The 12,643-nt window shown below is 35.6% G+C and overlaps 1 protein-coding gene across 5 annotated transcripts in view; it reads left to right on the plus strand.

The window, feature by feature from the left end:
* Nucleotides 1-12,643, plus strand: part of Gne (glucosamine (UDP-N-acetyl)-2-epimerase/N-acetylmannosamine kinase) — a 47,674-nt gene that overhangs the window by 8,043 nt on the left and 26,988 nt on the right. For 4 of the 5 annotated variants that reach the window (XM_076845807.1, XM_076845806.2, XM_076845805.1 and 1 more), the window contains 3 exons: nucleotides 3,169-3,620; nucleotides 8,411-8,563; nucleotides 11,367-11,579. In XM_076845807.1, coding sequence (XP_076701922.1) covers nucleotides 3,169-3,620; nucleotides 8,411-8,563; nucleotides 11,367-11,579 — 818 coding nt within the window. The remainder of the gene's footprint in view (nucleotides 1-3,168; nucleotides 3,621-8,410; nucleotides 8,564-11,366; nucleotides 11,580-12,643) is intronic. The other variant, XM_076845808.1, reaches the window with a different exon arrangement.

Consider the following 12,643-nt stretch of genomic DNA (forward strand, 5'->3'; position numbering starts at 1 on the left):
CTGCACAAACATGGAAAATTTATTGCTTTAAAAACTTATATTAAAATAGAAGTTTAGAGTCAATGATCTGTGTTTCTACTTTAGTAAACAAGAAAAAAGATGAGAAAATTAAACCCAAAATAGAAGGAAACAAAGAATGGAAATCAGTGAAATATAAAAATAAACAACAGAGAAATTTAAAAGAACAAAAAGTTAATTCTTTAAAAATATTAAAAAGTTGACTTCTAGCAATACATGAGGGAAAAGAAAGAAAATAGAAATTTATCAGTATAGAATAAAAATATCATCACAAACATTAAGAAGAAGAAAAGGGGACTATTATACCAATAAACTGAACAATTTAGATGAAATGGACACATTTCTTGAAAAACCGCTGCTTACCAAAACCCCTACTTAAAGAAATAGAAAAATCTGAGGCTGGGTTGTGGCTCAGCGGTAGAGAGCTCGCCTAGCATGTGCAAGGCCCTGAGTTTGATCCTCAGCACCACATAAAAATAAATAAATAAAGATATTGTGTCCAATTACAACTAAAAAAATAAATAAATATTTTTTTAAAAAGAAGAATCTCAATAGCACAATATCTATTATAGAAATTGAATTCATTATCAAATATCTTCCATAAAAAATTTCCCAGAAAGATGGCTTCATTTATTAATCCTATCAAACATTTAAGAGAGAAATAACACCTTAAAGAAATATAAAAGCAGGGAGCCTTCCTAACTTATGATATAAGGTCAGATAATACTGACGTCAAAACCTGACAAAGACATAATAAAATTCAGTCTAGTATTCCTCAGGAATATAAACATAAAAATATAAACAAAATAGCAGATCACATCCAGCACATCAGATAACTGTGTATAAAAACCAGATAATATATTAAGACCAAGTGGGCTTATCTTAAGAATTCAAGTCCAACTTAATATTTGAAAAACATTGTAACTGACACATTAATAGAATAACGGGGAAAAAAACCCTATATGATCATTTCAGTAGATGTCAAGAAAGCATTTGATGCTGGGCGGTGGCATGCACTTGTAATCCCAGTGACTCCGGAGTCTGAGGCAAGAGGATCACAAGTTCAAAGCCAGCCTCAGCAAAAAGTAAGGCGCTAAGCAACTCAGTGAGACTATCTCTTAAATAAAATACAAAATAGGGCTGGGGATGTGGCTTTGAAAGAGTACCCCTGAGTTCAATCCCCTGTACCCTCTCCCCGCCGAAAGAAAGCATTTGACAAAATTAAATAACAACCAGTTATGATAAAAACTCTTGGAACCTTGGAATAGAAGGGAAACTTCAATCTGATAAAAGCTGTCTGTGAAAAACTGACAGCTAACAAAATTTGTGCTTTCTCTCAAAGATTGAGAATAAGGTAAGGATTTTCACTGTTCTCACTTCTCTTCAACTTATATTGGATTGAAACCGCCAGTGTGATAAATAAAAAGTAAAAACAAAGGGATAATGACTGTCATTATTTGCACATAAGATTGCTTGTGGAAAATCCAAAGGAGTCTACAAAATGATAACTACATCTGTATGATGTATGTAAGGAATCCTTAGGCTGGGCTCAGTGGCACTTACCTGTAATCTCAGCAACTCAGGAGGCTAAGGCAGGAAAATCTCAAGTTTGAGGCCAGTCTCACCAGTTGCTGGTGAGATCCTCAGGAATTTAGCAAGACCCTATCTCAAAATAAAAAATAAAAAGGCCTGGGGATGAAGCTCAGTGGTAGAGTACTCCTGGGTCTGATCCCTCTCCCCTGCCTAAAAAATAAAAAAATAGAATCCTTAATTATCCAACAAAATATGAAATGGATTAGGTAGATTATGAAATTAGAAAATTATATGTACAATATATTCTCAGCCATGTTAAAATATTTGCATAAAATGGCTAGAAAGATTATATTTGTTGTTGCTGAGTAGTAGGTTTGTGGATAAAAATTTCTGTTTCCTAATTTTAAAATATAAATGTGTGTTCTATATTTAGAAAAAAATATATCTTTGACAATTTAGTCATAACTGGGAATTTTTAAGAAATTGAGAGTTACTGTTATTAAAGCATGAAGCAGTCTGGAAACTGCATTTCATAGCCACTTTAATTCTATAAAGTTACATTTTCATTCCAAGCAGAATTATTAATGGTACTATTCAAAGAGAATTCAGAAGATAATTCCCATCACTCAGAAATTTATAGTGCAGTGACATGTCAGGCATTCCGATCCCCCCCCCCGCCCTATTTTTTGGTAGAAATAATGAGCTTCATTTTTATAAGTAATATTTTTCCTATTAAAGTACATATTTTAGGGCTGGAGTTGTGGCTCAGAGGTAGAGCGTGCGCCTAGCATGAGTGAGGCACTGGGTTCGATCCTCAGGACCGCATAAAACTAAAATAAAGGTATTGTATTCATCTACAACTAAAAAATAAGTATTAAAAAAGTAAATTTGGGGGCTGGGGATGTGGCTCAGGCGGTAGCGTGCTCGCCTGGCATGCGTGCGGCCCGGGTTTGATCCTCAGCACAACATACAAACAAAGATGTTGTGTCAGCTGAAAACTAAAAAATAAATATTGAAATTCTCTCTCAAAAAAAAAAAGTAAATTTTTATATATTTCTTTTTAAAAATTGATAGGAAAGTCCTGATCACTGGTTAAAAAAAAAAAAAAATCTGCCTCACATGTTTTCCCCCCCAGGTATTGACTTGTAGGGTCACAAGTGAGCCTTCCAAGGTGCGGCATGTGGGTTTTTTTTTGTTTTTTTTTTTTTTTTATCAGCGATTTTAACCACTGAGCCACATCCCCAACTCTTTGTATATTTTATCTTGCCACAGGGTCTTGCTAAATTGCTGAGGCTGGCTTTGAACTTGTGATCCTTCTGCCTCAGCCTCCCAAACTGCTAGGATTATAGGCAAGAAGCACCACCACACTCGGCTGCATGTTTTTATCTCAATCTGGGTGGTGGTCACAGGGGTGTTCATGTAACAAAACTGATCAGGCTTTAAGTACATTTGTGGAATTTACTCTTAATTTTGTGTATAAGTTATGCTTCAATTTATTTATTTATTTTTAAAGTAAGTAAAAATGTGAACACGTTTCTCCCATCAGGGTTAGTGTTAGATTGTTTTTCTTGTATATTAAGAACATGGTGTCACATCTTTTTTTCTCTCCTGCTTTAGAAACACTTATCGAATGATTGAGCAAGACGACTTTGACATTAACACCAGGCTACATACGATCGTTAGGGGGGAAGATGAAGCAGCCATGGTGGAGTCAGTAGGCCTGGCCCTTGTGAAGCTACCAGATGTCCTTAATCGCTTGAAGCCTGATATCATGATTGTTCATGGCGACAGGTTTGATGCCTTGGCTCTGGCTACATCTGCTGCCTTGATGAACATCCGAATCCTTCACATTGAAGGAGGGGAAGTTAGTGGAACTATTGATGACTCTATCAGACATGCCATAACAAAACTGGCTCATTATCATGTGTGTTGCACCCGAAGTGCAGAGCAACATCTGATATCCATGTGTGAGGACCATGATCGCATCCTTCTGGCAGGCTGCCCTTCCTATGACAAACTTCTCTCAGCCAAGAACAAAGACTATATGAGCATTATTCGGATGTGGTTAGGTAAGTATGGCAGCCTTTATTTAGCCTAATGGCTGTTTTTTTTGTCAGGAAGCATTGGGTATGTTTCAGTTCGTTTGGTAACTCATGGTTAAACTATTTCATTAGCAATCAGAAAGCTAAGGCTTTAGTTCACAGATCTTGCCCTATGGTCTGACTTTACCTTTGAGATTCACCTTTTTTGTAAAATAGGCTTATTGGATTGAGCTTTTAAAAAAATATATGCTGTATTTATATAGTGAAATGCTTTTATTTGTTATATATAATGTGGGTGAATATTTAGTTACCAGGACAATTTCTACTATATCAAAAAGAGGAAAAATCAAACTACAAAACTACATGTGAATATGATGCCATTTTTAGAAAAGCTATAAAAATGGAAAGGCTAGGAAGTATGTACACCAGGTCATTTCTAGTGTGGGATTATGGATGTTTTTATTTTTGTTTTCTGCATTTTGTAGTACAACGAAAAAAATTGTTATTTTTTCTTTTAATGCTTTTCTAACAGTATTATTGGAATACTCAGGTAAGATAATAAATGTTCAAAGCAGATAGCAAACCAGAAGTACTTATTAATATAAGGCATTTTGATAATTATTATTAAAAAGCAAAAGTCATAGTTATAACATCAGAGTTTGTTATCTTTGTAAAACAAAGCCTTAAAGTGTTAAATTTTCAATTATCAATAATCTGGCTTCCTGGAAATTACCTTTTCTAATCAGAGGTAAAGAAAACAAACCTAAGAACAGAATATTAATTAGTTAATTTATAGTGAGAATGCCATGTAAGAATCAGGACTAATCATTTATTTTGGATCTCCCTTTTTCTAAAAGGTAAATCTACTGAATAATGAAATAATGAATAGGTAATTGATTTGATGATTATGCAATCAAAGAAATTTGGTGTATTTTTTTATCCAGATCACATTAGATTGGGAATGGAATTGGGCTTTCTCACTAGATAAATTAGTCCCTTCTATATATTTCTTATCCTTGGACAGATTTATAGCTATCAAAGAACCTGCCTAGATAATGGGGATAGGACAAACATCTGTCTCTTCACTCTCCTTTTCATATGCTTCTAAGTGAACCCTCTTGTACTCTGTTCTAATCATACTTTGAGCTCTCTATATTCTAGGAAATCTTGTGTTACTGAAAAATTCTAGAGTAGAAAATAACCACTAGAAAGCAGAATGCAGCAAGAATTGCACTTATAAGATTTAAAGTCCTATTTGGGACCATTTAAGTAGTTCTTTATGAAAAGAAAGATGACAAAATAGCATTTATCAGGATATGGTCATGGAAATGAAGTAATTTTTCTCTAATGGGTGCTGTTGAACCTTTCAATCCTAGCTAAAGGGGGTATGTCATAAACATATATAGCACCTTAACCTATAAGTCAACTTTGACAAAGTTATGTATTTGTTTTACTAATATCTTAAGTGATAATGGTTATAGGTCCAGCTTGAAACTAGTCATAGCTTTGTTTATTAAACCAGTGAAAAAGAAAATACAGGACAAAGAGCCGGAGTCATCCACCCTTTGTAATAACACATTTTATAAAGCGTGCACCTGCTTTTTGACAAGCAACTTTATTTATTTATTTTTATGTGGTGCTGAGGATTGAACCCAGTGCCTCCCACGTGTTAGGCAAGTGCTCTACCACTGAGCCACAACCCCAGCCCCTTAACAAGCAACTTTTTATGTTATTACTCTGCTTATAGGAAAATAAGGTTGGGTAGACCACTTATGCTGTGTGTAACCAGACCAATAGTATATGTAACAATCCTAATAAAGACATTAGCAAAAGGCTTGGAGTGTAGCTCAATGGTGGAGTTTATGTTTAGCATGCTTGAGGCCCTAGGTTTGATTCCTGGGTCCAATTAAAAAAAGAGAGAGAGAGAAGGAAAGAAAATTAGTACAGTTAAATAGACATTAAATTCCTACTAACAAGGGCTGGGGATGTAGCTTAGTTGTAAAGTGCTTGACTGGCATGTGCAAGGTCCTGGGTTTGATCCCCAGTACCAAAAAACGAAAAAAAAAAAAAAAAAGAAAAAAAAAAGAAAAAGAAAAAATGTCCTAGTAACAAAAGACACATCATGGTAAATACAGGTCTTACAATGCAAAACAAAATCATAGTACCTTAATAGAAAACGTATGGAAGGGCTGAGGCTGCTGAATTCAGACACAAATGGTTGCAGGTTGAGACACTGGTGCCAGCTTTGCACAAGATGTATCACTGCCAGGAATAAATAGCTCTGGCTCAGTGTCTTGTTTTCTTTCTCACAGGTTTAAAAAAAGACATCTAGTTTTTGCTGTTTTGCCAATCTTTCAAAAGAAACTGCTTAAGTGGCTCTATATAAAACCTTAAAACGCAAAATGCAGTCTCACTGCACCTGTGTTGTACAGTTATTTTCTATGCACTACAAATGTTTCTTACACTTAAAGTAGAAGATAAATGATAAGGATATTGTATTTCACTTCATAATTACTGCAGATTTTATGCCAAGTTTTTTTTTTTTTTTTTAATGGGATGGAGTCATTATGTGAAGTGTTTTCTTTAAAAAAAAATTGTGCTAGTATTACTTAGAAAACATTTATTATGGGCTGGGGATGTGGCTTAGTGATAAAATGCTTGCCTGACATCCCCAACACACACACACACACACACACACACACACAAAATTAGTTTATTACTCAACTGCCTCTGGTGCAAGATTAGGAGGCAAAGAATACTTATGAATATATGTTAATGTGGCAACGATTATATGGTGAAATATGATATACTGGGTGTGGTGGCACATGCTTATAATCCAAGTTACTCAGGAGGCTAAAGAAGCAGGAAGATTCCAAGTTCTAAGGCAGCCTGGGCAACTTACACTTGGTCTCAAAATAAAATAAAAGGGCTGGGATGTAGCTCCATTTTTGCCTAGCATGTGCAAAGCCCTGGGTTCAATCCCCAGTACTGCCCTGTACCACTCCCCTCACAAAAAGAAAAGTGGAAAGCTCTTTGGAGGCAGACTGCCAGCATTTTTCTTCTTGATCTTCTGCTTGGTCCTTGGTGGTAAATTGTAGCAATAAATTGTGTAAAACAATCCTGCACTGGACTACAGAAGCACCCTAACCTTCTTGCTTTCAAAGAAAATTTGCCCCCAAAAGCCCAAGGATCAGAGACTTGCCCTCTGTGTTTTCTTTTTTTTAAATATCTTTATTTATTTATTTTTATGTGGTGCTGAGGATCGAACCCAGGGCCTCACATGTGCGAGGCAGATGCTTTACCATTGAGCTGCAGCTCCAGCCCCCACCTCTGTGTTTTCAAGACAGAGTATATGGGCAAACAACCAACGTGAAAAATGAGGGGTAAAGGGCCCCTGTGATGGAACTGTGTTCCTCCATAGCTGTTGCCTATTTCCATTAGTGTTCTTTGAATTTTGCCATGAAGAATCATGTATATATAACTCAATTACTACATTAAAGGCTAACATCTTCCCTCTATTTATTGGGCATGGATGAGTTAATTTACATTATGGAAACATGCCTTATAGTGGTACAGATTAATCCTGTAGTTGGATTGCAGCAATATGTAGTATTTCCATATTCCTTATGGTGAACACACTTCTTTTATTGCCACTCCTTTTCCCATGTTTTTAATGTTTTACAGCAAGCACCCTGTGACACTGACATTAAGCATCTTTGAAATTGTTTTGAGACTTGTGTTAACTGTAATATAAGCTGTAAAAGGCTGTTTTCATTATGATTTTTTTTTTTTTTTTTTTTTTTTTTTTTGAGACCAAGTCTCCCTGTGATACTCAGGCTGGTCTTGGACTTGTAGGCTTGAGAAATCCTCCTGCTTCAGCCTCATGAGTAGCTTGGACTATAGGTGTACACCACACCCAGCTTTCCTCTGATCTTTTAAATGTTGTGTTTATAAAGTTTCCAGTAGATTCTTTTAGGCCTTTAGTACTTTTTCTTACTAAAATAAATAATAATAATAACCATTATACTTCTTCCTCCTCACAATTTAGAAGCTAATATAGGACCAATAAGTTCTCAAAATAAAAATTTGGAGCTAATATAGTATTTTAAATCAAATACTACTAAAGATTCTAACAGTAAAAATTCTCTTTTATCATTAAATCATAAAAAATAAGTTAGTGGAGCTCATTTTCAGTTTTATGGGATAATACAGGCCCTGTGATAAACGTTGTGTGTTGTATGGCATGGCACTATCAACCTAAGCCTTTTACATTTTAAATGCTTGCTGAGGAAAGCCTTGGTATTCCACACTAATGATGAATGAAGCTTTCCAGTCCTTTCAGCAGAGTTAGAACACTTGTTGAATCTGGTGGGTGATGGTTTGGGGAGCACCTATGCATTGTCAAATATTCTTAATGATCATTCAACTTCTGATTACCCTTATTTACAACACACCATTATTAATTAGCAATGCTGATTATTGATTAGAAACATTAGTTAGAAATTGGGAATGTTCACAATTTTTAGGGCTTTGGAATATTTTGGATTTTACATCAGTGAATTTCTGGTTCCTGCTATTTACACATATATTTTATATTTGTGGTAGCAAGAATCTGTAAAATGTTAAGTTTGATGGTTCCTTGTTGCTATTTTGTTCTTATCATTGATCCCAATATGGATGACCTGCTTAGAATGTGACAAACAGTTTTGACCTTAGAATTTTTAAAAGCAGATTTCAAGGTCTTACTTTTTAGAATTTGCTGCTTCTCTTAAATTGCTTAACTAATGAAGCAATGTGGTTTGATTTTCTTTAAACAGGTGATGATGTAAAGTGTAAGGATTACATTGTTGCACTACAGCACCCTGTGACCACTGACATTAAGCATTCCATTAAAATGTTTGAATTAACATTGGATGCACTTATCTCATTTAACAAGCGGACCCTAGTACTGTTTCCAAATATTGATGCAGGTAATTGAACTTGAAAATGAAATCATGTCACCTACATTTTCATATTTTGTTTCTGTTACCTCTTCTCTTGAATGTCTTCCTATTCACCCATCTTATCATTGAAGGCCGATATGTATTTCACTTTTCAGAGAATTACCTATTTTGTTATAGATCAGAGTTGTGATTTTTTTATCAAGTCTGGTAGAAATTTAATAAGAAAGAAGTAAATTCTTAAGAAAAAAAATCTAATGTCCACCTTACTCTCATGGTTAGTTTCTTTCCTCTAGTTTCAACCAATGAGAATTCTTATAATTGATAGTCTCTTATAGACTTGAGGCATAAATATTAGAAAAGGAAAGTAATGATTCCACTGACTGTAGTAAAATTTCTATTATTACTCTTTCTTGTGTTCTTTCTTACCTATTTTGGTATACCTTAAAGTAATTTTGAGCTTAAGCAGTTTAGATCTGGAATTTTTAACCAGTTGATGCTTAAGCCTGCCCTGAATAATCACCTGATGATGGACGGTACTGTGAACTTTTAGTGCTAGTGAGGCAAGTTAGCTGGGCATATGAGATATAAAGGAGAAGTACCCCAGCAGACCCCTACACTGACGGAATTTTCAAATTCTTGTTATTGTTAGCTGACAATACTCAAATTGCTTTGCTTTTATGCTTTTTTTTTTTTTTTTTGGTAAAGGAAGCAGGACCCAGCCAGGCATAGTGGCACATGCCTGTAATCCCAGCAAAGCAACTTGGGAGGCTGAGGCAGGAAGATTTCAAGTTCAAGACCAGCCTCAATAACTTAGCAAGGCCCTAAGCAACTTAGTAAGACTCTGTTTCAAAATAATAAAAGGACTGGGAATGCAACTCAGTGGTCAAGTCTCCTTGTGTTCAATTCACAGTACCAAAAAGTAAAAATAAAGGTCAGGACCCTTTATTTGCAATGCCAAAATATCATCATCTTGCTCTGAAAGAACTTTCTCTTAATGACCCTTTAATAATCTTTTCTGTTAGGGGAAACAAAATAAGTATTATGGGGTTAGGGATGTTGCTCAGTGGTAGAACACTTGACTAGCATACTTGAAGACCTCAGTGATGAAGTACCACTGGGTTCAATCCCCAGAACTACAAAAACAAAGAAATAAAATACAGTGTTCATTGAAATATAAGAATACTTAATCCAGATTTTGTCCAGGTAATATGCCAATATTTCAGAAAAATTCAATACTGATTCTTGTCTAATCCTTTAAATTCTACATAAACCCATATAATATGTTTATGTATCTCTCAAATTGTATCTTCTGTTTGTAATATATTTTCCTGATTGCATATACTTTAGAATAGAGCTATTTTTCCTCTATAAAAGGCCCCATGATTTAAAGGGTCATTTTTTTTCTTTTTTTTAATTTCATTTTTTTTGGTGGGGTTCTTTTCTTTTTTTGGAATTGGGGTTCAAACTGAGGGGCATTGTACCACTGAGCTACCAGCCTTTTTTATTATTTATTATTTTGTTATTATTTTTTATTTTGAGACAGGGTCTCGCTAAGTTGTATTTTATTTCTTTGTTTTTGTAGTGCTGGGGCTTGAACCCAGTGGCACTTCATCAAATTTGCAATCCTTCTGCCTCACCTCCAGAATTGCTGGGATTCTAGGCATGCATCACCTCGCCCAGCTCCATGGAGTTTTTGATAAGATGTACATAGGAAACAATAAAGAAATAAGGATGAAGGCATCAATCATTTTTATCATTATCTGGTTTTGTGCCCAGTTGCCCACTGTAGGACTTTCTGGAAAATTGGACTAATGCTTGTGGTTTAAGCCTAAGGCCAAAGATAAGCCTTTAACTGATTCCAAGTCTGAATCTTGGAATAGTAGTACCTCTAGTGTATCACATACTACGGTAATTACAGATGGTGACTGGAGTGCTCTGGCAACACTGTATGCAGAGAGAAGTGGCCAGGCTCACTCCTAAGAGTGAGACCCTGAGCCCATTGACCTACCTTGCTACATAGATAAAGTTAATATAAGAATGGCATGCATGGCTTCTGATAATCAGTGGTTCCTGTCCACTGGTAGGCATAGTGTGGTCACTGTCCTACATTCTAATCCTTCAGATGAGCAATTTTCCCTCCATCTAGGAGAGGATGAAGAGAAGCTTTTCCCTCAAGTATCTTTAAATTGTTTTGAAATCATGCATTTAAATAAAATATTGGGCTGGGTGTAGCTCAGTGGTAGAATGCTTGCTTAGCACATGCATGGCCCTAAGTTCAATCTTCAGCACTGCAAAAAAAAAAAAAAAAAAGTTTTAAAAATGTCCACTATGGTATCAGAATCGATTTGAATTTTCTTGGAGTTTAGCCCACATAGGTGGGAGTGCTGTCCAGTTGAGCTATTGTTACTGTAAATATGAGCGAGTTAGGCAGAGGTTTTCTGATGCATGTCCCTGGGGTGTGAAGAATGAGACCTTTCCACTTAGGATCTCCAGATTAAGGGACATAGACTGTAGGCCTGGGTTTAGCTCTTAATTGTTGATTAAGGTAAAGATTTTTACTGCAGCATTAATAAAAGTATTTGCTTCATTGAATTTTGTTTCAAAAGCTCCAACTGTTTGAGTTCCAGGATGAATTGAAGTAGAGAGCTAGCCAGACATTTTAGATGCTCATCATTCCTGAAAAGACTTATGATTAAAATTATTATTTCCTCAATAACTAGTATGAGTTTTTATGGAGATTTCCTCAAGCGGGGGGTGGGAATACTTTCTAATGGAAATGGTTTCTTTGTCTCATATACCATTTAACAGTTGGTTCTTCTCATTTTCACAGGTAGCAAAGAGATGGTTCGAGTGATGCGGAAGAAGGGAATTGAGCATCATCCCAATTTTCGTGCAGTTAAACATGTCCCATTTGACCAGTTTATACAGCTGGTTGCGCATGCCGGTTGTATGATTGGGAATAGCAGCTGTGGGGTACGAGAGGTTGGTGCTTTTGGAACACCTGTGATCAACCTAGGAACACGTCAGATTGGAAGAGAAACAGGTGTTTGCCTTTGCTTATATCTCAGTTGACTAGGCTTTCTATATTTCTGTGAGTTATCATAAGGTATGCTTATATTGGTGCTAGGCATATATTTTTGTGAGCAAGTGAGTGAATGAGGTGAATGACGAATAGCTTAAATCTGGAAATAGTCTATAAAAAGTACATAATGATTACCAAAATTTAAAGCTCTATTTATATTTTTATTGTCCTTGTAATTTCAATTAGAGTAAGTGGTTCTTAATTATGATTTTTGAAGGCTGTATTTGAGTTTGTGGTTAAAAAGAAATGTGGTTGATGTGTCATGAGTATATGACACATACTGTACTACTCTTTCATACCATAGTCATGAGTCTATGACACATAGTATACTACTCTTGTGTCTTCTGGGCCTCATGAAGTCTCTTCAATCAGTACTTTAAATTATGGCAATTCTATGAAAGATGCTCCTTAATAACTAAGGTATCAGGATTATTATTAATATGCTGAGCTAGATCCTGTTTTTAACATTAGTCCAAGTTCTAATACTATCTACATGCAAATATATATCTGCAGTTAATGGTAAGACTTGTTCCAGCTCTGCTCTTTCTTCCATTCTTCATAATTGCTGCTCTTTCTTTTACCTTTAGATCATCTCTCATTCCAGAACATTACTTTGCTTCTCACTTCATAGAGAAAATAGAAACTGTGAGATGGAAATTGTTTCAAATTCAGAAAATGCCATGCCATGTGCTAGACACTGGATTTGTTAGTAAATTAGACTAACAAGGAATGAGCTCTCATATAACTTAGATGTCATGGGAGGGGGGATGGATTACAAAAATAAAAATATCAGGATTTCTATGTGTTATACTGACACAAAGTAATGTGATGAGCTGTATTAGGTTGGTAAGGAAAGGTCTCTTTCAGGGAATGACACTTAAGCTGAGACCTGAATGACAAAGTCAGCTTTGTGAAGAGCAGGGAGAAGCAGCGGGAATAGCCAGTGTGATGCCCTAAGGTGGAAACAAGTTTGATGTATTTGAGAAACAGAAGCGTCAGTGTGGCCATAAAGTAGTGGGCAAAAG

This window comes from Callospermophilus lateralis, chromosome 2 (assembly GCF_048772815.1).
Source record: "Callospermophilus lateralis isolate mCalLat2 chromosome 2, mCalLat2.hap1, whole genome shotgun sequence".
NCBI classification, from domain to species: Eukaryota; Metazoa; Chordata; class Mammalia; order Rodentia; family Sciuridae; genus Callospermophilus; species Callospermophilus lateralis.